Here is a 26,742-nt window from a genome sequence, read left to right on the forward strand (position 1 = left end):
CAGGAGACAGAAGCGGGAGAGACGGGAAAGCGGGAGGGAAGGGGCGAGCGAGCGCCCCACTGACAACCCAGCCCCGGAACGGGTTAAGCACATGCCCGCTGGGCCGGTTGACATGTAAATACAGAGCAGCTGCTCTTCTCCGGCTCCGGCTCTTCCCAGCTTCTGATTGGCTGCCAATGACATCACCCCCTGCCCCCCTGTGTTATACCACAACGGACTCAAAGCTACGTCGGATAAACTATCCCCAAGCGGCGGGGAGCCCAGCCCCCGGCTCCTCCCACTCCCCCATCTCCAGCCATTGGCCCCCCGGCGCTCGGAGCCCGCCCGCTTGCAGGGGAGAGCCCCCATTGGGCGTGGGCGCCGTCCGTCCCCGCCCGCTCCGCCCCTTTCGAACCTTACATTTACAGTGTAGCAAAAGAGAAAGTAAGTCTGTTGCAGCGGGAGATCAATGAAGCCCAGTGAATGGGGGTTTAACGTGTAACTCCGTAGCCGCAGACGAGCGCCGGATGCTGAAGGGATCTACTTATTTATGAAGTAAGTGGAAGGCTCTGATCATAATGTTAGGGGAGGGCAGCGTTTATATAGTTACACAGAGGTACAGAACCTAAAACATACATAGTATGAGAGAAGGGCATAGTTTCATCTGTATGCAATGCTACTTTTGGAGGGGTGGTGTAGAAAGCTCGGCCAACAGTGTTGGGCTTGTACTGCCTCTGATTACTGACCTCTGCTCTTTCTAGTGAGTGTTGGTGGGATGGGAGAAGCGGCTTTTCTTGTTTGGGATTGCTGCAGTGTGGTTGGTGGGTGGGTGAGAGACTAGAGTGCTCGCAGGGCTCTCCTTGCATCTTCTCCCTTGGCTTTATCTTCCCCACCCCAGACGCACACAAGAGAGGGTGGTGGTTCGTGGTGCTAAATAGGGCTGCGTTAGCTCGGTTCCCTGACTTCGTGGTTTTGCTGGAAATATACGACCCTCTGCTGCAGAGATGCAGCTCTTCCAAAACTGCATATATATCCTTGGGAAAACAACCCTCTGTACCTGGGATCAAATCCTGTGAAGTGTTTTTGTAATCTTACTGATTTTTATGTATACTTTGAAATAAAATTAGTTGCAATTTATTTTTAATTGTGCTGCTGTTTTTTTCCTCTTTACTAGCTGGAGGAGATTGCTTTTTAGTTTTCCCTTATGTTTGACTGTCAGGCTCTTTTTTTTTTTTTTTTTTTTTTTTAAGAGGAAAGGAGGAGGGATAGGCTAGACAATCTACTGGGGTCGTTTTGTAAAGGTTGATGATTGGTCTCTACCCTGAGATTTCATTTTCTGTCATGTTAGAGCTGACGTTCATCTGTAAATGATAAATATTTTCCCCGTTGTAAAAATGTTTTCAAATTCATCTCACAAAGAGATTTTTAGAGAAAAGAAGGAAGTGGAGGGACTTGTTATCCCAAGGCAGGCCAGAGAATACAACTCATTGATATAAAAAGGGGATGTTATAAGTATTGGAGACATGGACAGTATAATGTTGGAAGCGTGAGGGGAAACTGATATTAGAAGTGCTCAGTCACTTTATTTTGTTAGATTTATTTAATTTGTTAGCTGGTTGATGGAATGAATGTATTTCAAGGAGGGGAGTACCAGATGCTCTGAAAGTTGGTGGATATCTTTTGGGTGTGTGTGTGTGTGTAAATAACTTTCTGGTGTCTCTTAGTATATGAGACAATAAAGCTTGTAAAGATCATGACCTAGGGGCTGCAGAGGGACCCTTATTCCTGGAGTCTCTAAAACTGTTCTGTAGGGTGAGGGTGCTTCTGCCTCTAGGATTGCTTGAGGTGCTAGACTTTCCAGGCTGATACATTTTTATTAGAATTGTACTCGGATCTAAAAAGGGGAGGTGGAATGCAGGCTTGTCCCTTTCAATTACATAATAATCTCTGGCATCTTCTTGTTATGCCTTTGTTTCTGTATGGGTTCAAGCTTTCAAATGGCTTTCTCAAGAGTTTATTCCAAAGCTAGTTTTATTCAAGCTTGTTAGAAAAGTTGCACATCTGCCTCTGATGTATTTAGCTGCTGTGCATTCCAGTGAGTTGTCAAGCCACGCCAGTAGTTCTGTCCCTTGCTGTGAGCAGAGGAAATGAGAGAACATGCCTTTTTATTATCTTTCTCAGTTGCATGCTTTGCAGCCTTAAGGCTTCAGGGTAGCTCAGCATCTGCATGTAAATGAATGTCGACTAGTTGCATGGTAGGCCAGTTGCACGTTCTGCATTCTCTTTGGGTAAAGAGTTGAAGTTTTTGCTGCAGGAGTGGGAGAGGTTCCTTCATTAACTGCGCTGAGCTGATCACTCTTAGTCAGGGATGAGTATCAGAAACCGCTTTTAGAAATCTCTGACCCTGTATGTTTCATGTGATCCTTTTTCTTTTTCCCTTTGCAGACAGATCTTGAGTTCTTCTTGACTTGCCAATTCTCAGCCTCCTCATGCCTCCATCTCCTTTAGACGACAGGGTAGTAGTGGCACTTTCAAGGCCAGTAAGACCTCAGGATCTCAACCTTTGTTTAGACTCTAGCTACCTTGAATCTGCTTCTTCTGCCAGTGAGAGTCACACAAGTCTCCTTGGCACAGCTGTTGTGTCCCTAAAGGCTGCTAATCTCACGTATATGCCCTCATCCAACAGCTCGGCACGCTCTCTGAGTTGTGGATGCAGCAGCGCCAGTTGCTGCACTGTGGCAACTTACGACAAGGACAATCAGGCCCAAACTCAAGCAAGCACCAGCAGCACTACCAACGTAGGAACCTCTACCACCTGCCCTGCTAACCAAATGGTCAACAACAATGAGAACACGGGCGCATTGAGTCCATCGGGTGGAGTGGGGAGCCCGGCCTCAGGCACAACCAAGCAACTAGCTAGCATAAAAGTAATCTACCCTAATGACCTGGCTAAAAAGATGACCAAATGCAACAAGAGCCACCAACAGAACCAAGGGCCTGTCATCATTGACTGCAGGCCATTCATGGAGTACAATAAGAGTCACATTCAAGGGGCTGTTCACATTAACTGTTCTGACAAGATCAGCAGGAGAAGGCTCCAGCAGGGCAAGATCACGGTCTTGGACTTGATCTCCTGCCGGGAAGGCAAGGACTCCTTCAAGAGGATCTTTTCCAAAGAAATTATAGTTTATGATGAGAATACCAATGAGCCAAGCCGAGTAATGCCTTCCCAGCCACTCCACATAGTGCTGGAGTCACTCAAGCGAGAAGGCAAGGAACCTCTAGTTCTGAAAGGTACTTCTACCCACTACCCCCAAAATAATCTGCTGGTTTCTTGTGTCTTTTCTCCATAAATATCCAGGTTTTTTTGCTTGGTTGAAAGATGTACACTTAAAATCTATTTGGGAATCCTATATGTATAGAGTCATCAATAGCAAAAGGAACAGTCAGTGACATTACTATAACCAGGGTGCACAGCTGTTGAAGGACCATCTTCAGAGTAGTTCTCAATGGTTTGCTATCAAACTTGGTGGGGGAGGGAGGGATGTAGCTGGTGGGATCCCACAGGGGTTGTCCTGGGTCTGGTACTAGTCCAATGTTTTCATTAATGACTTGGATAATGGATCTGGAGAGCGTTCTTATAAAATTTACAGATGACATCAAGTTGGGAAGGGTTGCAAGCAGTATGGAGAACAGGATTAGAATTAAAATCAACCTTGAAAAATTGGAAAACTTGTCTGAAATCAACATTATGAAATTCAATAAAGACAATAAAGTGCAAAGTACTACACTTAAGAAAGAAAAATTAAATGCACAGTTGCAAAAAGTGGGGAATAAGTGGCTAGGCAGTAATACTGGTGAAAAGTACCTGGAGGGTACAGTGGATCAGAAACCAAATGAGGTAACAACATGATGCAGCTGCTAAAAAGGCTAGTATCGTTCTGGGTTTTTTTAACAGGAGTATCGTATGTAAGACATGGGAGGTAATTGTCCTGCTCTACTTGGCACTGATGAGGCCTCAGCTGGAGTGCTGTCTCTAGTGTTGGACGCCACTCTTCAGAAAGATGTAGACAAACTGGAGAGAATCCAGAGGAGAGCAACAGAAATGATAAAAGGATTAGACAACCTGACCTATGAGGAAAGGCTTTAAAAAAAACTAAACAAACCTGGGCATGTTTAGTCTTGAGAGAAGAGGACTCGGGGAACCTGAACACATTTAAAGACTCTTTAAATGTGCTCTTATTGAAAGGATGGTGATCAATTGTTTTCCATGTCCACTGAAGGTAGGGCAAGAAGCCATGGGCTCAATCTGCAGCAAGGGAGATTTAGGTTAGATATTTGGAAAATATTTCTACCTATAAGGGTAGTTAAGCTCTGGAATAGGCTTCTAAAGAAGGTTGTGGAATCCCCATAAATGGAGGTTTTTAAAAACAGGTTGTTAGACATAACACCTGTCAGGGATGGTCTAGGTATACTTAGCCCCATAGGGGGCTGTAGGAGATGACCTCTGAAAGTCCCTCCAGCTCTCCATTTATTATGAGTCTATGATTAAGAGAGGGGAGGAAGATCTTAGCATGTGTCTTATATATAAAGCATGGAGCTGATAGACCTTGGTGTTTAGGTTTTTTGTTTTTTGTTTGTTTGTTTTTTTTTAAATGAATATTGCTGTCTGAGGGTGAAGATAAGTGGGAAGAGAGGGAGGAAACAGACTTCCTAGATTCCTAATGTCTGTGCAGAATTTTAATTTTTCCTAACTATAAGCATTTGGACTAGAAATACTTATAGTAAAGGGCAAAGACCCAAGAAGATGCAATACTCTACCCAAATATTTTAGATCAAATTGATTTTTGGGGACCTTGTATTTCTAGTAGTCTTGCTGTCTGTTATTTTAGTCTTCATAAAACTTAGCTCATAGAAGTTGGAGATGGGCAATAGGCGTTGGGTAAAAGAAGAGGAAGAGGTATTAACCTAACTAGTCTGAGTTCTCAGATTAGTCTGTGGACTACCATGGTATACTACCTGTTCTGGTGGCTGATCATTTGGATCTCAATATATTTTACACTGTCCAGGGCTGGAATGTTGAGAGGGCCCAGAAAACAATTTCTCTGCTCTGAAGTTGTCTGCAGGAAAACACTTTTTTGAAGAACTACTATTTTAATGCTTTGTCCAGTCTAATTTTCAGTGTTTCAAGTGATGTCGTCCACCACTTTGAAAAGCTTTCCACAGTCTAATACTGTCTGAAGATATTTACCTTTTTCTTCATTTCATTCTGGTACTTCTGTTGCCATCCAAATTGTCTTCCCTTTCCTTGTTATTTAGACCCTTCAAATACTTGGTTGACAGTTTGACCCTTCCCTCTCCCTTTAGCCATGGTTTACCCAAACTGTACATATTGAACTCCCTTAATCTTCCTCAGAGGTAATTTCTTGTAGCCTTGCAATCATATCCCAAAGAATATGGCAGTTAAACTTGCTGTTCTGAGAGTTGCTAGAGGACTCTGTGGAAGTAGATGGGTCAAAGAATGGAGCTGAGTTAAAGGTTTTGTGGCAGGCTTCACAATTTTGTTTAAACCTTAAAATCATGTTTTGGCTTTCTTGTGCATTAACTGCAACTCACAGTGACACTGATTTGATTTTGATAGTTGCAACTGATTCCCAATAGACTTTCACTGAAATCATTAGGCCATCATATATCTATGACAAATATAGATATCACAGATATCTATGAATCTATGAATCATGATTCTTATGCATGCAAAAGGAACAGAGAGACACATTGTGCAGTGAAGCTTCCTTTTAAATTCAATGCTACTATTGACCATAATTCTGTCTTAACAAAGCTTTCCTTCCCCCCTCCCTGTCTTGACGTTCATACCTTTTTCAGCAAAGAAAATGTTTATAGAAAAAAATCTTTTTCTGTATTTCTTTGTAAGAAAGATATGGGTAAATGACATCGCATTATGACAATTCCAGGATCTTGATATACTGTGTAGTAGCTATGGTTTATCTGCATAGATATTTGGTATCAGTGAGATGTTCAGCAATTGTAACAGTAGCAAGCAAGTCCACCCAGGTGTCATGCTTGAAACATGGCTTTTATACCCTCCTTTACTGATGCTAACTGCTGGGTGCTCTGCTGAGATTTCGTAAAATGCTTGCAAAATCACCCAGTACACACTACTTTGGTCCTGCTCTGAAGCAGACCATTTTAAAATTGGTGAGAAGCATTTAGTGGTTGGCTCAGAAGATTCTCTTAATAGAGTTTGGATCTCTTTCTCCCCCTCCCTCTCCACTCCCCTCGGCAATCAGATGTTCCCTCTGAACTATTTTTGCCAAGGTGGGGGGCGGGAAGGGGGAGGATGAAACAGGTAAAGGACAAGGGAAGAAAAACCTCTGTTAACTGTGGTTTAAAGAGAATGGAACTAGCTTGGGAAAGCGCATCAAGCAGAGGAGGGCCAAGAGCTCTCCCATTTTAAACCGGTTACCTTGCATTTTTAAACCCTCTTCTTCCCCCCCACCCCCCCCGAATTTGAAATGGGGTCTGAGTAGGGGCCTCTTGGAGTTGGGATTATTATAGAGTAACTAATAAGGCTCTGCTTAGGCTTCCATGCCTGGAAAGTAGCAGTAGAAGTGCTTGTTGTTTAGTTCCAGTTGTCAGATAGGATTTTTCCATCATGCTTCAACTGCGTGTGTGTGTGTGTGTGTGTGTGTGTGTGTTCAGGAATTGAACTAAAATTGAAGAGAGGATATAAAGCCTCATTGCTTTTTATTTTAGAAGATTTCTCTTGCTCACCGCAATCCAGTCATAATTTATTGCTGGCCCATCTGATCCTCTGTTTTATGTTTGTAAACATTGGTTGCTAACCTTGCCGTCCAAATTTATGTCCCCCTGATCTGGTGCCATGTTCTCCATGTATGGTGCTGCCTGTCAACCAAGCAGCCTTGTTGCCGTTTTAGTGTTGCAGTGTCACATTGAGGAGAAATTGATCAGAGAACCTCCGGGCCCTTGGCCTTGGGGATTAAATTACTGCTTTAATTTACAATTCTTCTGGTTGGTGACTTCAGTCCAAGATGTATCTTGTTCTAGATGTCTGAATCTTTATTTAATTATTTTTTAAAGCAGTGAGGGACGTATTGTGTGCTTTCCTAAAACCAGACTGATCTATTGGTTAAAATACACTTTAAATTTCTCCATTGGCATGAACACTTAAGCAATAACATTAAAAATAAGTTATTAATTTCAACAGGACCACATGTTGTACTGGGGCTGCGACAAGAAGACACATCTGGGCAGTGTTGAATGTGATTGGGCTTGCCTTTGTTTTATGGAGGGATTTTTAATCTCTCTAATGTTCCTCCCCCTCCCACCTGCCTTGTCTGCACTATTTCTTTGCCACTTCCTCTACTTATGGGGTACACTTTTTTTCTTTAAAAATTAAGGTAAGATTTGCATTTGATTTAATCACTTCAAAAGCCAAGTTTGAAATGCTGCTATTCCTTTTGAATAACAAATACAAGAACTTCTATATCTACAGAAGTATATATCAGATTATATTTTTAGCATTATTGTCAAATTGTGTAAAAACTTAAACTGCTTTTTATTTTATCCTGACGAAATCCAAAGCTTTGGTTTGGTTGCATACAGTATGTCAAGTAGCTTTCTCCCCTCACTCCCTCCTCCCAACTTCCCCTTTTTTCTTCCCTTTAACAGCAGATGCTAGTGTCGAGTAGTTATCAGAAACTAAAGGCACTTTCTTTAGTGGCTGGATTTCTTTGCATATCATCATCTCTTTCTCTTAGTGTACCACATACGGAACTGATCGCAGTGGTGTCTTTCACCAGTTCTGCTAAATGGCAGAGGCACTTACACAATTTGCTTTGCCTTTCATTGTTCTTGGGGGGGAGGGAGTCAATTTTCCCCAAAGTCAGTGGGTGGGTAAAGTCAGTAATGTGGGCCTACTTCTGCTCTTCTGGAAGCTGATGGAAAAATAGTCACTGCATTCAGTGGAAGTAGACTTGGGAGCCCTGATGACTTGGTCCTTAGCCTCATCGACCCATGGAACAGGGTGAGAGGGAGAGACCTGGGGTGAAATCCTGGCCCCATTGAAGTTAATAGCAACACTTCCAGGACTTCACCCATGGTGTGGAGGGGCCTCAGTGCCTTATAGGGGAAATTCTTCTCCTATTAGTGACTAATCCACAGGTGAAGCAGTATTGCCAACCCTTGCAGTTTTATCACAAGTCTTGTGGTACTTGGTGTTTGCTTTTTATGTTTTTGTTTTTCCTTTTAAATCCCCAGCTCTTGGAGTCAGGTAATTACATAAATATCTCTGCTTTAATTATAAATGAAGTGGTGTTGGTTTTGTTTTCCCCCCCTCTGGGATTGAAGGGAAAAATCTGGGGCAGGAAATGAATTGTCCAGGCTCAGAAACCAGAAGATACGTTGCGGGGTGAAGGGAGATCATTTAAAACAAAACATGATTTTTCAAGCTAATCACTTTTTTGTTTTTTGATTTTTAAAGGGGACAGGTTGATTTGAGATTTTGAATGCATGGGATTGGCAGATTGTCAAGCGGGGGCTTCTTTCTAAAGAAAGTCTTGATGCTTTTCACAGTATTGTGCACAATTGGGTTATATGAACCCAAAGAAGTGTGGCTAAAGCTCAGTTAGTTCCTTGTAACTCCTTTTGTTTTCCTCTTGGTGTGAGGAGCTTATTTCTGTTCTAGTGTTCTATCTTTGCACCGTTCATCTAACGGGGGAATAAATGAAGTGAAGTGTTTTAGGTCTTGTTATAGTGATGAGTGTAAAACCTGCCACCAAGCTGTTTGGTGTTTTATTGTCATGATCTAAGAATAATTTCCAGACTCCTAACTTAAACAGGTATCAAGAAAGTTAAAATAATTCCTAAAGAATGCAGAGCTTTGTAGATTTTAAATAAATGTCCATCTAATGTCATACACTAAGCTCACTGTGAAATACACTTATCTGCTTGCTTCTCTGTACCTGATGTTAGTTTTCTTTTCAGAAATAAACATGGTTATGTTTTGTTGTAATTCTAGAGTAACTCTGTTGATGTCAGAGTTACTCTAAATTTGCAGATGTGTAATTTATGGATCAAATTCTGCTCTGAGTGACTGACCAAAACTACTGGCCAATAGAATATATGAAAACTTAGCATGTATTTCTGCCAGGGATCTCAACGCACTGAAGTCAATTAGACCAGTGGCTCTCAACCTTTCCCGACTACTGTACCTCTTTCAGGGGTCTGATTTTTCTTCCATGCCCTCCAAGTTTCACCTCACTTAAAAACTATTTTCTTAAAAAATGAGACCTAAAAATATAAAAGTGACAGAGCACACTAGTACTGAAAAATTGCTTACTTTTTCATTTTTACCATGTAATTATATTCCAATCAATTTATTTTATAAATATTGTACTTAAATTTCAGTGTATATATAGAGCAGTAAAAACAAGTCCTAGTCTATATGAAATTTTAGTTTGTATTGACTTCATGAGTGCTTTTTAGGTAGCCTGTTGTCAAAGTAGGCAAATATCTGGATGAGTTGAGGTACCCCCTGGGAGATCTCTGTGTACCCCCAATGAATAAGACCATAACTACACTTGGAAAAAGTTGTAATTTTAAATGTTAACTAACATGTGAAAATCCCAGTGTGATTCAAAATAAAACTTGCCTTGTAAAATTCTGGCCCCACTGAGATCAATGACCACTCCCCATGACTTTGCTAGGACCAAGATTTCACCCTAAGATTTTAATATATACTACCTAATGTGTTAAAACTACCCCTCTTTTTTTTTTTCCTGTGGTTGACAACACTAAGGCCTTGTCTACATTCTCTCTCCACTCCAGTTATGTACATGGGTTTATACAAGGTAAACTGAAGCACAAATATTATTGAAAAATTTAACATTCTCAATCCCTTAAACCGCATTAAAGGGACATTGCTGCATAAGAAACTGAAAACTACTTTCTCTTTGCAGCTACATGACATGCTGTCCTTGCCTCCAAAATAAATGGTATCTATTGTGTGGTGTCCCAGCATGCACTATGCTGCTGGTTAAGTCACACTCAGCCTTGAAGAAAGCAGGAGACTACCTCTGTGTAGGGGTAAGAAGTCCTGTTTTCCTTCCAGTGTTGCATTTTTCTCTTTCAAGGGTTTTCCTTGGGGATCCTTCCTTATACCTTGGGGATCCACAATAAGAATATTAAAAAGCAAACTATTTTAAAGAACCATCCCTGCAATATTTGGGAGGAACAATCTGGATTTACCATCCCTTTTTTGGAGGCTGGCTCCGTCTCTGTAATGCTGGGTGTGACATCACCTGTAATGTAAATGGCAGGTTTAGCACTAGATAAGAGCTGGCATTTGGTTGAAGGGGATTAGCAGTGCATAGATCTGCAAAAGACTATGGAGTTGGGTTTTGGCTACCTAAATTTACTGATACGGCCATTCATTCTCTTCACCTTGTTTGGTAAGGGACATTCAGTACCTACTACTAAAGTTCCATTGTTCTTGGTAATATTGCATATTTAAAATCTCCCTTCAGTGTAAGTTTAATGCTGTTAAGTACTGGATTGACAGCCCTGGCAGCAATCCCTGCTGAACTACAGAACCAGGTACAGCACTGGCCTTGTCTTCACTGCTAAAAAAAGGTGTGTTCTTCTTAACTTGGGGTAACTAACCTGCGTGAACTGTCCAGAGGTAAAAACACAGTGTAGTTAAAGCACTTCAATTTTACTTCAAGTACATTTACCCAGGTGAGCTTCTGGAAGGGGTATAGGGCTGTTTAGTTTTACCATGAGATAAGCAGCCCTATTCCAGTACCTTATCCTCATGTGTGGTTTTTTTTTTTTTTTTTTTTTAAACCTTGGGGATAGTTCATGTGTGTTTTTCCTGAGGTAAAGGAAAAAAACAAGCCTTTTTAAGCAATGCACATGAGACACCTTGCACTACTGCTGGTTGTGGCTTTGACACACTGACCCAAAAATGGACCTCAATCCTTGCTTGGAGAAACCTTCCTTAAGGCTGCAAGGCAGATCAGTCTCTTCACCTGTTGGCTCATTGGTCATCACTGAGACTTCCAGCATGAGTGTTACTGTTAGTTGTCATGTGGATGTACAAAGCTAACCTACTGTACAAACAAAACACCAAAACCACATTTATGTTCTAGGCTTGAGTGGTAACCTCGATACTGCTTAATGCAAATATGTCTGCATAATGCCTTTTAAGTTTGCGCACAGGGTGGGTTTTTTCCTTCAAAGTAGCAGCTGATGATGTTACTGTGCTTAATACTCAAAGATTCTTAAGATTACTGTGGGTTTATAATAAATCTGAAATGTGCTGTGGGGGATCAACCACCGGGCTTCAAGCTGTGACTTTTTAACATGTGTTTTTTTGATGGAATAAGTAAGAGAATGTTAAGGTTGCATATTTTAGGACTCAAAAGCCAAGAAATGCCCAAAGTAGGACCACACATGCAACTTTAACTGTGTGTGGGTGTCTGTACGTGGTTTTTATTCTCATGATCTCACACTGTTTCTCGGTAATATAGTGAAGCATTCAACTTTGCTACAATTTTTAGATACAGAAATGTAGCACTTCCTACTGCCACTCTGTGTATGCAGACAACCCTAGGCAGATTATTTCACATAGACTTGCAGTTGACCACATGTGGGGGGGGGGAGGGGAAATGCATGGCCTTGTATTTAAGGAAGTATGCAATCATGTAGTATAAAAATTGTCATGCATATAGAATCTTAGAAATGTAGGGCTGGAAGGGATCTCAAGGGTCATCTAGTTCATCACTCCCATGCTGAGCCTGTGGTAGTATACCCAGATTATCTGACAAGTGTTCTATGTAGCCTGTTCTTAAAATCCACCAAGATTCCACAATCTTCATAGGTAACTTGTTCCAGTGCTTAACTATGGTTCTAGTGAGATTCCCTTATGCCTCCCTCCCGCCATATCTAAGTCTCCCTTTCTACAAACTAAGCCTATTACTACTTGTCCTACCCTCAGTGGACATGGAGAACAATTGATCATTGTCCTCTTTACAACAATCTTTTAGGTATATATGCACAAGAGAGCAGAGCTAAGATTGAACATACAGCTTGAACTGTGCAACTGTACCGTTCTCTTAACTTTGTTACTGATCCCCACATAGAATCTTCTAGAATGTATTCACAGGCTCCAAAACAATCCTGAGTTTTTGGCTTAAATACCATAAGGTTAAAAAAAAAAAACCCAACACTTGGAGTTATTTTTATTTGCTGCCTTGTTTCTGAGCCTTTAGGGTGCACTCAGTGATGTGTTCAAGCTTTTGTCTGCAACCATAAGGGCTAGAAACTTTTTTTTTTTAATTTTCATTATTTATTTATTTATTTATTAAATGAAAGCTGATCTGCTCAGTTAGTCCCAGGGTGCCAGCACCTGGGCTCTTAAAAAAAAAAAAAAAAAAAAAAAGGCCAAATATTGCAAATCTCACGATTGAAATTGCAAGAGTTGGCAATACTGCTGGAGGGAATACTGAAGAAAAGTAAGAGAATAGTTCCTTCCATATCACTGAATTTCTGTTTGGGTTAATGCAACTTGTATGTCTCTTGCAGACCTGTGCCTCACTCGCTGCACACTAAAGTACTGATCCTATGAACGTGCATGCAATAGCTTTACTCATGTGGCTAGTCCCACAAAGTCCCAAAATTACTGTGGACACAATTGTCTGTGGGATCAGGCCAGTTTACCAGCCCCTCCGCTCTCACCGCCCAAATAAATACAAGTAGACCACTATGCAGTTGTACCCTGCCTCTGCTTATAACATTATTGACACATAAAAATTATGTCACGTGTACAATGCTAACTTTCAAAGTCTTGCAGCTTGGCCACTTTTGCCCATGAAACATTCCAGAACAGTCAGTGAGGGGCACTTCTCTACCACATTGATACTTTCTCCCCAAGATGCTTCATCATTAGAGCTGCTGTATTTTGTTTTGTTAAATCTTTAGAACTGTTTTGTACTGGGGATTATTTTTGTTCAAATTAAAATGCGCCTTCCAACAACAAACCTGGAAAAATCTGTCTGGGAGGGAAAGTTTCAGCATTGATTTCCAACACCCCACCCATAAGCTCTGTTGTTCTCTAGGGAGAACATGTCGTCCTACCCTGCTGCAGATCCTGGGCCTGTAGAATGTCCTCTGTGGGATTTGGGGTGGGGGAGGGAGAGCATAGTGGAGGTAGCATCCTCTTCTGTGGAGACGATGGGAGATCTGCATGTGCAGGGTGTATCTGTGCACCCATGAACTATGCACAATCTGGGAGAATGATTATAACTGTCAAGTCACTGCAATGATAGCTTTAGCCCAGTGTGATTAAACCTACATAATGGACTTGCTGGGAGGCCTTGGGCAAGTCATTTTAATCTGTCTGGGTTTTCTTTTTAATGTCTCCCAACTCCTGATTTATAAAATAGAGCTAATACTTTTGCCTATCGTGGTTAACGTTATATGTAATTGACCCAGAATTATCAACAATAATTTTCCTATGCTTTAGTACTATGTCATTTGCAGCCTTGCCAAACCCAAGCTTTGAAATATCATGAGTCAGTCTCCCCCCCCCCCATCATAACATTATAAATACGTGATAAACGTTGGGTTCTTATGTACTGTGATTTCTTCCCCCACACTCCATTTTTCTTTCTGTAACAATGAAGGATATAAACTTTATTTTAAAAATGTGAAAGTTGAGCTTTCCATATAGTGGTCTGTCTTCAGGAACTGGGCCTTAAAGTGAAACGTGCAATTGTCCTGAGTTGGCAAAATGACCTCTGAGCTACCACTGTTCATTGACTGGGAGTAAATGGCAACCTCTGTCCCAGTTACTATTAGTGAGCACTTTGAAGATATAAAACACTGTGTTAGTGCTAATAATAGTAGACTGGTTGGGATCCAAGAAGGAAATAAAATTTTGAGTGATCTCAGCACATTTGTTTCAAATCTGTATTACTACAGTAAAGCTTTTGAAAATCTTTAGAATATTTGAGTTAGCCCCCTTTTGATTCACTGAAAGGGAGGAAAGATGTCTGTTATAAAAAGAAACATGTCATCCCTTGCCCTTGCAAGAATTATGCATATGAATTATTATTTGTAAAAATGCCTTGGGAAATTCATAAAACCAGAGGATTGGGCGTAACTTGCAAGCGTCTGTCACATTAGTTGAATGCGATGGTTTTGTCAGTTTACTATGTTAAAGCCTGAAACTGGCTCTTATATAAGTGACTGGCCAATAATGTTATAAAACAAAAGCTATTGTTAAGCAATTGACCTGTTCTGAGACCATGACAGCTTCTAGCTCCTCTGAAATAATAGAGTACTCTTGGCTTTGGTCTCTGCAAAGATCATGTAAGTGTTTCCTATGCTCTCTACTGAAGCTGTTAAAATTCACTGGCAGTTTTAAGACTAAATATATTTGATATTTTAATTTTCAGCTTTTCATAATCACATCAGTAGCAGAATATATACATACACATTTAAATTCCAAATGGCAATTTTAAAATAAAATGAGCTATGTAGAGTATTGCATTACTCCTCACAACACACTTGTGAGGCATTATGACCTATTTACAAACAGAGAAACTGAGAGCCAGGCTGAGTTTAGACCAAGGCTACTCAGTGAGTCAGCGGCAGATATTAGAATTTTGGGTTTCCTTGTTCTCAGTCCCATGCTCTAATCACTGAATAATGTAGACTCATTTCCTTCCAACCTTACCTGCCAAGGCTTGTGTTCAGGGTTCTGTTTCTACTGGAAGTCCATGACATTGGATGTATTTAAAGCAATGTGACGGATCATGCCTTCTCTTATTGTCTTTCTCCTATTACTTTGCATTTCTCTTTCCCATTTCTCTCCTCCCTCTCTCCTGTGTGTATATCGCCTTTATGGTTCAGGCCTAGGGAACCAGCTTCACAGGAAGAGTAGCATCACTTTCCCACAGAAAAGCTCTTCCTTCAGCAACAGTCATGACCAATCAAGTAGATAGAAATGATACAGTCAAACTGAAGTTTCCACAAGAGTTGTGTGGAAAACCTCTCCATACAGGAGCATGGGGCTACTTGTTCATTGTGGTTACCTGCTAGCCTCTTGGATGTCAAGTATGGGGAAGAGAAGGCTTTGCCCAGTGTTCAATCATTCTTTAGTTAATGTTTTTTTGTAGACTCCTTAAATATTAGAGGGAAGCATCTTAAAGAGACACACTCTCTCTCTCCCTCCCTCTCTGTACAAATTCTGTTTAGAGGGACTCTTGTATAAAGTTGTAAATGGAGCCAATGTTTCCCAATGTATGTGGAGATCTAAGGTCTGTTACTTAGCTACCGTTAGAATTCTTTTCCTTGTTCCTTTTTGATTACTCTAGGAGACGCAGTGCGGGAGGTGGGAATGAGTGCAGAACTCAGATTAAGTTTGTCTACAACCTTGGTCCTTTGAGATGCTCCGTGATCTAGGGTGGCCTAGTAGCTGTAGTGGCAAAGCACTCCTACTTTCCATCGGGAGCTGGTCGAAAGAACGCACCCATCCTGTCAACCACAGACCTGGCCATGGTGATTGATTGCATTTATGAGCTCCAGGGTGGATTACTGTTGTTTTTTGATGTATAGGAATGACATATACCACATGCCCTAAAAAAGTTCTGGGCAGAAAGAGTTCCAGGGGATGAGGGGAGGAAAGGTGTGACAATGTGGGTTAACACCTTTTGTGTTCTTTCAGTTCTGGGCTGGTGAGGGCCAGTGTGGCTATTGGCATAAGTTAGGCATCTCAGGGAGATGCTCTAAGTGTTGTTTTGTCTGGGTTGCCTGTGGGCAACCCAGTGCTGTGGCTCTACCCTGGGGGATTGGGTGTTGTCTTGAGACTGCGGCAGGCTGACCTATGCACTGCCTTGCACCATGGCAATTCTCCTCTGAACAACTATGGATTGTTATCGCCCTAATGGCGACAGGGAGCCCCCTTCCCTAACTGGTACAAGAGAGTAACCAATCTACTGAGTAACAAGCCAGCGCGAACCCTGTCACTGTGGTGCTCCAGTCTCTCTGCAGTGACTTCCTATCAAATGCAAATTTTGTATAGTAATTGTTCAGCATCCTCCGGGAAAGGATTGGCATGGGCTGCCTGAGGGGTCTTGCTTCCCTCCCGGAGCTCCCACAACGTTTATATCCACTGGCACAATGAAACTGCTGGTCGGTACGGGGAGGCTTGTGAGTGCTGCAGGCAGAACTCTTTGAAGGAGCTGGACCTAGGCTAGGGACATATCTCCCATAAGAGAGAAGCAACTGCTGAACTACCTGCTCTGAGAACTCCATACAAGACTCTTCTCTTTCACTTTGCTTTCCTTCATTAAGTTCTCTGTATACCTGTGCCCTGTGAAGTGAGCTGTAGCTCACGAAAGCTCATGCTCAAATAAATTGGTTAGTCTCTAAGGTGCCACAAGTACTCCTTTTCTTTTTGCGAATACAGATTAACACGGCTGTTACTCTGAAACCTGTCATAAACTAATCTAGTTTTTGTTGAGATGTAAATGGCCATCATCAGGGTCCAGCATTAAAACAATACTTGGAGGGGACAGCTCATGCCTCTGAACCATTGCTCCAGGCTGACTGCTGAATCTGTAAGATAATGCTGCACTAAATCACATTATGAAGGTTTTGTTTACTACCAAAAGTTTTTCTTTACTTCACTTGTGGGGGGTGTGGGGTTTTTTTTTTAAGTTCTGCAGTAATGAATTGGCTACTAAGGAAGTGCCAGTATGGGTTATCAGTGTGTAATGAGTCAATCTCACACCAGCTGTATGTGGGGCTGATGGAATTGTAGTTCCCTTTGCAACAGCATTTTGGATGAGAAGTGGTCACCCTTGTCCTCTGAAGAAAAAAATTGCAGTATCTCCTATAGAGCTTATGGCAAAGTTTGTCCTTAAGAAAATGTTTCCCTTAAAAGCATAAAATGAATAAGTGGATAAACAAGTTGTGGAAACAGTAGGTTTAGAGAAAGCCACTGTTTAAGCAGAAATGTTTTAATCTTACCCTTCCAGAATGACAATGGTGACTGACTTTTTTTTTTAAACTTCACCCCCTCCCTCTTCATATATGCTGAGCCAGTACCCTTTTGCATTGCTTTAACGTGCATGTAATCCACCACATGATCACACCAGCTGCTGATTGTGTCAATGTGAAGGCTGCCTTGAAGGGCAAATGGGCATTATTGCTTTAGAGATAAATATGGTGATGGCTAGATGTAGGAGAGAATCCGCAACAGAACCCCAAATGGAGAGGTTTTTTTTCATACAACTTTTTTCCTCAGTCCTATTTCACTCACTCTCCTTTCAAGGCTGATACAGCAGGGGGTGAGGGCATAGAGTGTCAATACAAAATTGTTAGTTTTTATGTCTCTTACAACATACATGGCCAAGGATTCTCCTTGGCCATGCTGTTTTGGAATAGAATGAGCACCTTAATCAGCCTTTTCAGTTCAGATTGTTAGATGCTCAAGAAGACAAATGTAAAAGCATGCTGACAGGTAGTCTAGGTCCAAAATTTACGGTTGGGGAAAAATAGTCATAAATCAGACACTGAATATTTTATAGAGTATCATAACTCTGCATTGTACTGTATGGAGACTAAAAAGAAGATAGAATTCCTGAAGGCTTTCTAGTGAAAATTAGACAAGGGGTGGGGTATGAAAGTGTAAGATGTCACTGGGTCTTGGAGCCCATGCACACAATCCAGTGTGCCCATTACAGCTCTTGGGTCCCCTTCAAAACTAGGAGCTATAGTTGCAGGGCATGTGACTAGGATCAAGAGATACCAGGCTTCCTGATTCTTAATCAGGACCAGCAGATAGCAGACCTAAGGAGGGGGAAGCCCTCGTGTGGGAGCATAGTATCCTGGAAGATACTGTATGGGGGAGGATATGTCCTTACCCTTTCCCACTGTCCAAAGTGGGAAAGATCTCCGTTTGCCAAGTATTTTGAGTCTCTTTTGCATCTTTTGGTTTCATCAGTATGCCTGTCCTGAGGAAATGGATGTAGAACTAAACTTGAACATTTGAGCTCTCCTGGCTGGTGAATCTACCCACCAAAGTAGCTTGAATCCTTATCCCCTAAGAAGTGAATTGCATGGTCTGATGCTACCTATCCAGGGAGAGCAAAAGGAGTAGATGGTACAAGTGTGGAAGTTAATGGTGGGAAGAAGAAAGATCTGAAGGAAGGTTGGTGGGCAGAGGGGTGTAGTTTCAGGTGTAGGGAACAGTATAGGAAAAGCCATGAATGAAGAGACAAGACAGGAAGAGTGGTCGGAGAAAAGGGATTGAGGTGGAGGGTGACAAAAAAGGGAGATAAAATACAGGCAGGGGAAGAGCTGTGCAGAGTCTTAGAAGTAAGAATGAAGAGCCTGACCTCAGTGTCAAGGCATGGTGTCAGAGAAAGGACTTGAGACATGAGCGATGTCATGACGAGAGATGGGAAGTGAAGCTTGTTTCAGCAGATGAAGAAGGAAGGCTACGGGGCTTTGTCTACCAACTGTGCCACTGCTGGCAAAATAGTACAAAATCTCTCTAGTGTAGACAGGGTCAAAGAGCTTGGAGAGGAGATTATAGTGGGTCAGAAAGAGAATGTCCTGTGAACTGGAGGTCTGGCAGTGAGGAGTTGGCAGGAGTTAGAAGTGTTAGAAATAATCTAAAATGCGTGTTAATGTACGTCTGAGAATTTTACCCTAGGTCCCTCTTTAGAGACCAAAAAGGACCTCAAAGCAACTGCTGTCGCTCACGAAAGCTTATGCTCAAATAAATTTGTTGGCCTCTAAGGTGCCACAAGTCGTCCTGTTCTTCTTGTCAAGGATGTGCTTGCAAATCTTTAACTTCCTTTAGGGCCAGGGTTTGTTTATGAGCTGTAGCTCACGAAAGCTTATGCTCTAATAAATTGGTTAGTCTCTAAGGTGCCACAAGTCCTCCTTTTCTTTTTGCGAATACAGACTAACACGGCTGTTACTCTGAAACCTCTCTAGGTAGTTCACATGGGGGGGGGGGGGGGGGAGACGGACCTCACCTTACCTTACCTTACAGGTTCTCTGGAATGTGAAGAGCTTTTTGCTTTTGTCAGACTTTTTTTGGTTGGTTGATTGTTAGATTTAGGATTTCTTTTTTTAGTGTTGTGAAGCTTTCACCTGGGTAGCTTGATTAGAGGGAGTGACTCGATTAGATTGGGTGTATCAAGGTGGAAGTTTTTTGTAGCCGCCTGTTTAGTTTTACATTTTTTTTTTTTTTAAGCTTAATCTCTTACGGCAAGGCTGACACTTAGTGCTGTGTGTGTGGAGGGGGCAAAAAACCTGCTGTCAACTGTTTAAAGGTGCTGCAGGCAGACCCTGGCAGGTGAGAAAAGTGCCTGCAGCACTAGAGAGCAAGACTCCTCTAATCTGTTCGTAACCAACATAAGTAGAAAGGTGTAAGTCACTCCTTTTTTTTTTTTAATTCTCCTTCAAAGACCGGATAGATTTCAGAGGCAAATGTGATCCAGCAAAGTCTACTTGTATTCTGAAACTGAGGTAAACTATTTCATTCTTGAAGAGCACTTGCTACGCAATGGATTTTCTTCTCCCTTCTTTAACAGGGTAAACAGAAATGCTAAAAATTAGCAGAAGTCTTGTTGTATCTGTGTTTCCCATCAACATGGAATATGGTGGGTTCCTCCCACCTGTACACACTGTCAGTTGTGCCCAGTTTATCTCTCTTGGGCAAAACCTGGTGTAACTCCGTGGAAAGTAAAGGAGCGACTCTGATTCTCACCAGTGTAAGTGAGATCAGAACTGGTCCCTCTTTCTTTAGCTGAGGAGAATTGCTCCTTTTTCTTCTCTTGTCACGTGCTCCCCATGGCACGAGATAGTTAGTTATATTAATAGTAGTACCACTTTTGGAGACGGACTTCCTGGGGCAGTAGTTACAAGCCCTGACCTAAACTGTGACCCTCAACGACGTTTGTGGTAAGACGAAGAACTTGTATTTGATGGCAGGAAATCCTGCCCTTAATCTGAAGTGTTTTGAATCAGCCTTGTCAGTATGGGATAATTGTGGGAGGCAGAGCTACCTACTGCTTCCCCTGAAGCCTCAGGGACAGCTTTGATGTAAGCCAGAAGCACTCTGAGGAGCTGCTGTCTCATCCTTGCTACAGCTGCTCAGCACCTCCCAGAGTGGCTGCCTGCTGTATTGCCCAGGAGGGTGGAGAGAGTAGCTCTGCCTGGTGCATTGCCTGTTTACTTGCATGGCTGAGAGCCTCAGACAGAGCAGGATAGGTGTTTGCTTGGCTTTGCTGGAACCTAGTGGAGGAACTAACAAAGGATGGCTGCCTTCCCAGCATCACTCCCTAGGACAGCCCAGGAGGGGAGAAGGGAGGAGAACCTGAGGAGAACAACCAGTTTCATGTCCCTGATTCTTTGCCCCAGGGGTTCTCCTTCCCTGTTCTCAACCTACTCCTTGCACAAGGGGCTGTGGTAGGGGAGCAAGGTGGGGAGGCTGACTGCTAGCTCTATGCCTGATGGAGGAATTGAGGGCAGTTTCCACTCTTGCACCACCCAGAGGACTGTGAAGGGAGTGGAACAGGACCGAGAATAAGCCTCCAAGTATTGATTGTTGCCCCACTGTGAAATGTTTGACCCTCTGACTGAAAAGGGTGGGGTGTCGATGACAGTAGAGCCGTGTTCCCACTATGGCTGAAACTGTGGTAGCAGCAACAATATTTAAACATGGTGGCCAACTATGAGATCAAGGATTGCCAAGTGCAGCTGGGGGGTGAGTAAATTAATGCTACTGCCAAATGCATGATGACTTAAGGATCACAAGGGTGTAAATAAACCCTCACCACATCCCCCTTTCCAGCAACAGGGATAGGGACTGCTGTCTAGCTGTATGCCACTATAGAATCCCCTATGCTGGGGTAATTGTCTTGTGGCTGCTGATGCTGGCATTGGGTCTGCTTTTGTACCAGCAGCCCAGTGGAAAGGGGCTGCATTGCAGCTCAGGTGTTGCTAGTGTAAGGGGGCCTGTCAAAGTTCCTTCCCCACTCTGAACTCTAGGGTACAAATGTGGGGACCTGCATGAAAGACCCCCTAAGCTTATTCTTACCAGCTTAGGTTTAAAAACTTCCTCAAGGTACAAACTTTGCCTTGTCCTTGAACCCTATGCTGCTGCCACCAAGCGTGATAAACAAAGAACAGGGAAAGAGCCCACTTGGAGACTTCCCCCCCCCCCCGAATATCCCTCAAGCCCTACACCACCTTTCCTGGGGAAGGCTTGATTAAAAATCCTCACCAATTTGCGTAGGTGAACACAGACCCAAACCCTTGGATCTTAAGCACAATGAAAAAGGAATCAGGTTCTTAAAAGGAGAATTTTAATTAAAGAAAAAGTAAAAGAATCACCTCTGTAAAATCAGGATGGTAAATACCTTACAGGGTAATCAGATTCCAAACATAGAGAATCCCTCTAGGCAAAACCTTCAGTTACAAAAAGACACAAAAACAGGAATATAAATTCCATTCAGCACAGCTTATTTACCAGCCATTTAAACAAAAGAAAATCTATTGCATTTCTAGCTAGATTGCTTACTAACTTTTTACAGGAGTTACAGAGCATTCCTGATCTGTTCCCAGCAAAAGCATCACACAGACCGACCCTTGTGGGGAAGGAACCTTGACATGGTGGCAGTGGTGGGATCATTTTGAACCAGAAGCACAGTAGGATTTTAAAAGGACTTTTTTTCCTTTGGGCTGCTTGAAAGCAGGTTTTAAGCTGGAAGTAGTTAGAGTTCTTTTGTCTCTGCCTGGGGGCCAAAGTAGCAAGCATAACAAAGGGATTTGTCTTTTTTGAGCTGGAGTTTTCTCTACCTCAAGGCAGGGTATTTAACCTCCTGCAGGGAAATTCACAAGTTTTTCACAGACCTGAAGAAGCGTTTTTTGGTTTTGTTTTTGTTCTGTTTTTTTTTTTTTAAGCTAGGAGCGGCTAGAGGATTTTTCTGTAGGCTGAGAATAGCTATCAGAGAACATAGGTATCACATTACAGTACAAAAATTTACAAGCCAGTTTTTTTTTTCTTTCTAACTCTTGGGTGTAAAGTTAGTTAAAAATAGAGAGGCTAAGATGACAGAATCCAAGGCGGAAAAAGCCAAAGAGGCTGCCCATAGGAGAGCTATGGAGGTAAAAGAAAAAGAATGGAAGTATGCTGAGGAGGAAAGGGAGGCTGCCCACTGGAGGCAGCGAAAGAGGCAGAAAAAACCCAAGAGGCTGCCCACAGGAGAGCAGCTATGGAGGCAGAGAAAACCCAAGAGACTGCCCACAGGAGAGCTATGGAGGCAAGGGAAAAAGAAATGGAGGCAAAGGAAAAAGAGGAAACATGTACTGAAGATGGAGAAGGCAAAGGCTCAGCAGAGTGGGGAAGGAACCTTGACAGGGACTGTTGCCCCCTTACTAACGTTCAGTGGGGGTGTTTTAGTTGCTAGCTCCCAGTGCTCAAAGGGGAAGGGTTGATGGGGAATCAGGACAGTGAGACTGACAGTGCCCAGGAACAATGGAGAGAGGCCAATGCTCCAGGTCAGCCTGAATGACAGGGCGGGCAGGGAGTCAGGAAGCCAGGGGGGTCCCATCCTCCGTGTGAGCTGGAATTGCCTGGGTCAGACAGAGTGGGGCCAAGCTAAGGAGAAAGCAGGGGCCCAAGCTAAGCTGGGGAGCGGAGCTGTGCCAGATCCAGAGGGACCAGAAAAGCAGCCCAGAGAGAGCAGATCCTGTCCTGGGAGCAGAGCTGCAGCCCCAAAGTCAGAGGCACAGCCCAGAGAGAGTAGATTCTCCCTGGGAGGAGAGCTGCAGCAACCAGAGCCAGAGGGGCCGGAAAAGCAGCCCATGGAGCAAGTCAGTGCTGGGAGCAGAGTCACAGAAGCAGCCTGCAGAGCAGACCTGTCCTGGGAGGAGAGCTGTAGCAACCAGAGCCAGAGGGGCCAGAGAAGCTGGAGGCAGAGCAGCAGCCATTCTGAGGTAGAGTGGAGCTGGAGCTGGGGCTGGAGCAGTCCGAAGCCGGGTGTTGTGAGCAACTGGGGGGAGCGCGTGGGGACCCTGGGCAGTGGGCCCAGCACAGGGAGATACCTCAGCCAGGAGGCTCTGCAGGCCAGACTCAAAGGGGGACTGGTAACCCCGACTGGGCGGGGGCAACGCTGGGAAAAAGGGCCCTGACACCTACAGCCTGTGGCCACCACCAGAGGGAGGGGCCAACCCGCAGCATCTCTGCAGCACAGCCAGGGCCTGAGAAGAAGGCCTGGGACTTACAAGGAACAGACTGTGAACTGCCCTGACATTCCAGAGACGCTGTTTGTGATGTTCCCTGCCACAGAGTAGGCTGATGTGTTTCCTTTAACCTTTCCCATTTCCGCTTATTCTTTTTAAAATTAATTGTTGATTAAATAACTTGCAATTGCTTCAAATTATATGTAATAATCCGTGGGTCAGAGAAGTGCCCAGTGCAGAGAGAGTATCCTGGAGTGGGGACACCCTAGCCCCTGTCGTAGGTGACTGCAGCAGGGTTGGGGGTCGAGCCCCCCAGGAATCCTGGGCCCAGCCTTGTTGGGGTTAGGAGGACCCTACCAGACAGGAGAGTGGAAGGAGGGCCTTCAAGGGCAGGGAGGCCTCTGGGTAAAGGAAGTGGGAGCGAGGACTCGGATCCTTTCGCTAGCCCATTTTACCGGGTTAGTGCAGAAGCCAGGAAAGTTCCCCACAATAGCGGGACTATTCCCCCACTTACACTAGCATATTTGTAACCACTTCCCCGCCAGTGGTGTCAAACTCTAGCCTTGTAGGCTGGATCTGACTAGTCTCTATCATGCAAGATATGGACACATCAGATTCTGTAGAATCTAAGCTTTCGTTTTTTAAAAACAATTCCCTTCCAATTTCTGCCCCTGGGCCTGTGAAGATTACACTTGATTCATGTGTGGAAGGTTATCTGCAGCCATGGTTTTTGTCTGTCTGCAAACAGTCTGGGGAAAAAGGCTTGGAGAGGCCTGAACTCCCACAGCCTCCATTCATCTTACTGGAGGTGTCAGTTCTTTAAATGTCAATATTAACTACTTCATTGCTGAAGGGATTGGGAGGGAAGCTCCGGACATTCGTGGTAGAGGAGGAGGAGAAGAAGAACTGAGAATTGTTACAGGGGAGGGAAAATGCAGAAAGGTGAATGGATGAGAGAGACAAAAGATTGGTCTACATGTAGGAAGAAACTGGTTCTACTCCTTTGCATAGTCAATGCAATCCTATCCTTAAATTGGTTTAAGTGGCTAAAATCAATTGAACTTGTTTTGGTTTCTTACCCAATTAAGCTGAATCAATTTTAGCTGTTCTTAAACCAATTTTAAGGATGCCCACACAAAGGAGATGAGCCAATTTAGTTAAATCAAAGCACTTCCTGCATGTGGACTATCCCAAAGAGAAAGGAATCAAGACCAGAAGGAAGAGGAACAAAGGTCAGGAATAGCAGTGGTCATAAAATGAGCATGTTTTCTCCATTGAGTGATGCTCTGTGACGCAACAGGGCACTTACTAAATTTTAGTTCCCTATTTATTATTTGTTATTACATAGAGACGTATCTTTGATATACAAATCTTAGTGGCTCTGGGGCCAATCCTTTGTGAACTCCAGTCCTAAACTTGTGCCCCAGATCATAATTAAAACAGAATTCAGCCCTCCCCACAGAATGACTCTGACTCCCCGGGCATACAGATAATTATGAAAACAGTCCTAGAACTGTCATAAATGACCTTGGAAGCCAATCTCAAGCATTATTTTGCTAGTGTGGTTCTTGGGGTGGAGGAAGGTAAAGACTTTTCCAACAGGTCTGGGACATTGTTGATGCTAGTGTAGTTTTAGATATAGTGTGGACAGACTAAAATTAAACAGTGCAATACATATCCCACTGTGTGTGTGTGTTTGTGTGTGAGAAAGTCAGATTGACTTTCTCTTGAATCATCCTGCACTTTGAATCAGCTTGACATAAAATCACCTGTTCATTAATAACACAAAAGCAGTTTAATGGTTGTATTAGTGGAAAAATACATGAGACTGTCATCAGCTGTTGCTTCTGGCTTTTCTGCAGTAATACAAATAAATGAGGTCACAGGTTTAAAGGAACAGGCTGTACTTGCACAAATCCAAAGTGTCCTTGGTGCATGTTGCAATACAGCCATATTATTGCTCCTGGTATGCCCAAAATGTTACCTGCTGAAAACTCTTATTTAATTTTAGACAGTACAGAATTTTGGTTAAAAGTCCAGATTTGGTGTGTGTTCTTAAGTGGGCTGCTTTTTTTTTTTTTAAAAAAAAAAACCCATTAAAGTCTTTAGTGAATTACTCAGTACTACTTTATTCTGCTCTGCTGTAATCTTTCAGTTAGAGTGGAATACTTTGGCTGGAGCAAATCTGAAAAGAAGATATAGACAGAATGTGGCCTTAGCCAATATTTTCCGATAGTCTTCGCTTTTATCTAATGAAATTTTGTTGTTTTATTATAATCTAGGGTAGATATGTAAAAGGTCTGTTTGTCACTAGAGGGTCACATGTTCTGTCTAAATGAGGACATCACATCTACAGTCTGTGTGATGCATTACAAAACAGGAACGTATTTTTGACACAACAGGAACATACGATGCCTGTTAAAATTAGAACTTAAAGATATGCATCAACTGTAGGTCAGCAAAAATATTCTTTAGTTTTTCTTTAGAGAGTACAGATGTCGCATGGGGGTAGCTGCATATCCTAGCTCTTTAAGATAGACTGTTTAGTGATTTTTCATAGAATGAAGTCACTCTTAATTCTTGATCTTGCAGATGATTCTGCCAATGAAGATTTCATAGCTCCTGCTAAAAGCTGATTAGCAGATCTCTGCTATATGAGACCATTTTGTGTCTGCTGCATACAATATAATAATCACCCCCTGTGGTGATTACAGAATAGACCCACTGAATGTCTGTAACATTGTTACAATTCAAGCTAGTCTACTTTTTTTTCTTTTTTAAAAACTGCTGTGGCTCAAGTCTCCATGGAGCTACCTGTCCCTGTTTTTTCGCCAACCAGGTGATCCTCAGTGGTTTCAATAAGTTGAAACTGGTATGCAGCTGATCTCCAGAGACCACAACCTAGTGACAAGGACTTTGTTACTATTAGAATAAAGTAAGCTAGACACTTACAAACAGATCTTCCATATGCAGAACGGAACAAGTTGTCATTGGTAGCTGGAGGGTATGGTGCTGACTTAGTATGACTTGCACTGTTCAGCTTCATAAAAGTTTTGATCTCTCAGGACACGGTTTGTGGTCTGTCTCTATTTACTAGCAGGTGTGGCAGAGCAGTTCAGTGGAACTTGTCATACAGTGGGGGAAGTATTTCAGATGTAGTCATGATGGCACAAATCTCTGGCTGCTTGCATCAGTGACTACAAGAATACTCTGGCTTCTGAATTATCTTGCTTTATAGATGACAGGCCAGCCTGCCTGTCATTAAGAGTATTGCTTCCTTGATTCCAGTCTTCATTAAATAAATACCTGGGTTTTCCAGATGCCCTGCACACCCACAGAACCTACTGGCTTCAGTTAGATTTGGGTGTGCTCAGACCCTTGAAAATCTGCTCGTTGGCCACTTTAGGGTGAAAGTGCAAGCAGTTTCATCCTTATCTCTGCATAAATGCTTGC

The 26,742-nt window shown here is 42.8% G+C and overlaps 1 protein-coding gene across 1 annotated transcript in view; it reads left to right on the forward strand.

Annotated features, from left to right (window-relative positions):
• Positions 1-403: 403 nt before the first annotated feature.
• DUSP10 (dual specificity phosphatase 10) overlaps positions 404-26,742 on the forward strand; it is a 38,072-nt gene continuing 11,733 nt past the window's right edge. The window contains exons 1-2 of the mRNA XM_073338835.1: positions 404-534; positions 2,425-3,273. Coding sequence (XP_073194936.1) covers positions 2,469-3,273 — 805 coding nt within the window. The 5' untranslated portion in view covers positions 404-534; positions 2,425-2,468. The remainder of the gene's footprint in view (positions 535-2,424; positions 3,274-26,742) is intronic.

The sequence above is a fragment of the Lepidochelys kempii genome, chromosome 3, assembly GCF_965140265.1.
Source record: "Lepidochelys kempii isolate rLepKem1 chromosome 3, rLepKem1.hap2, whole genome shotgun sequence".
In the NCBI taxonomy this organism is placed as follows: Eukaryota; Metazoa; Chordata; order Testudines; family Cheloniidae; genus Lepidochelys; species Lepidochelys kempii.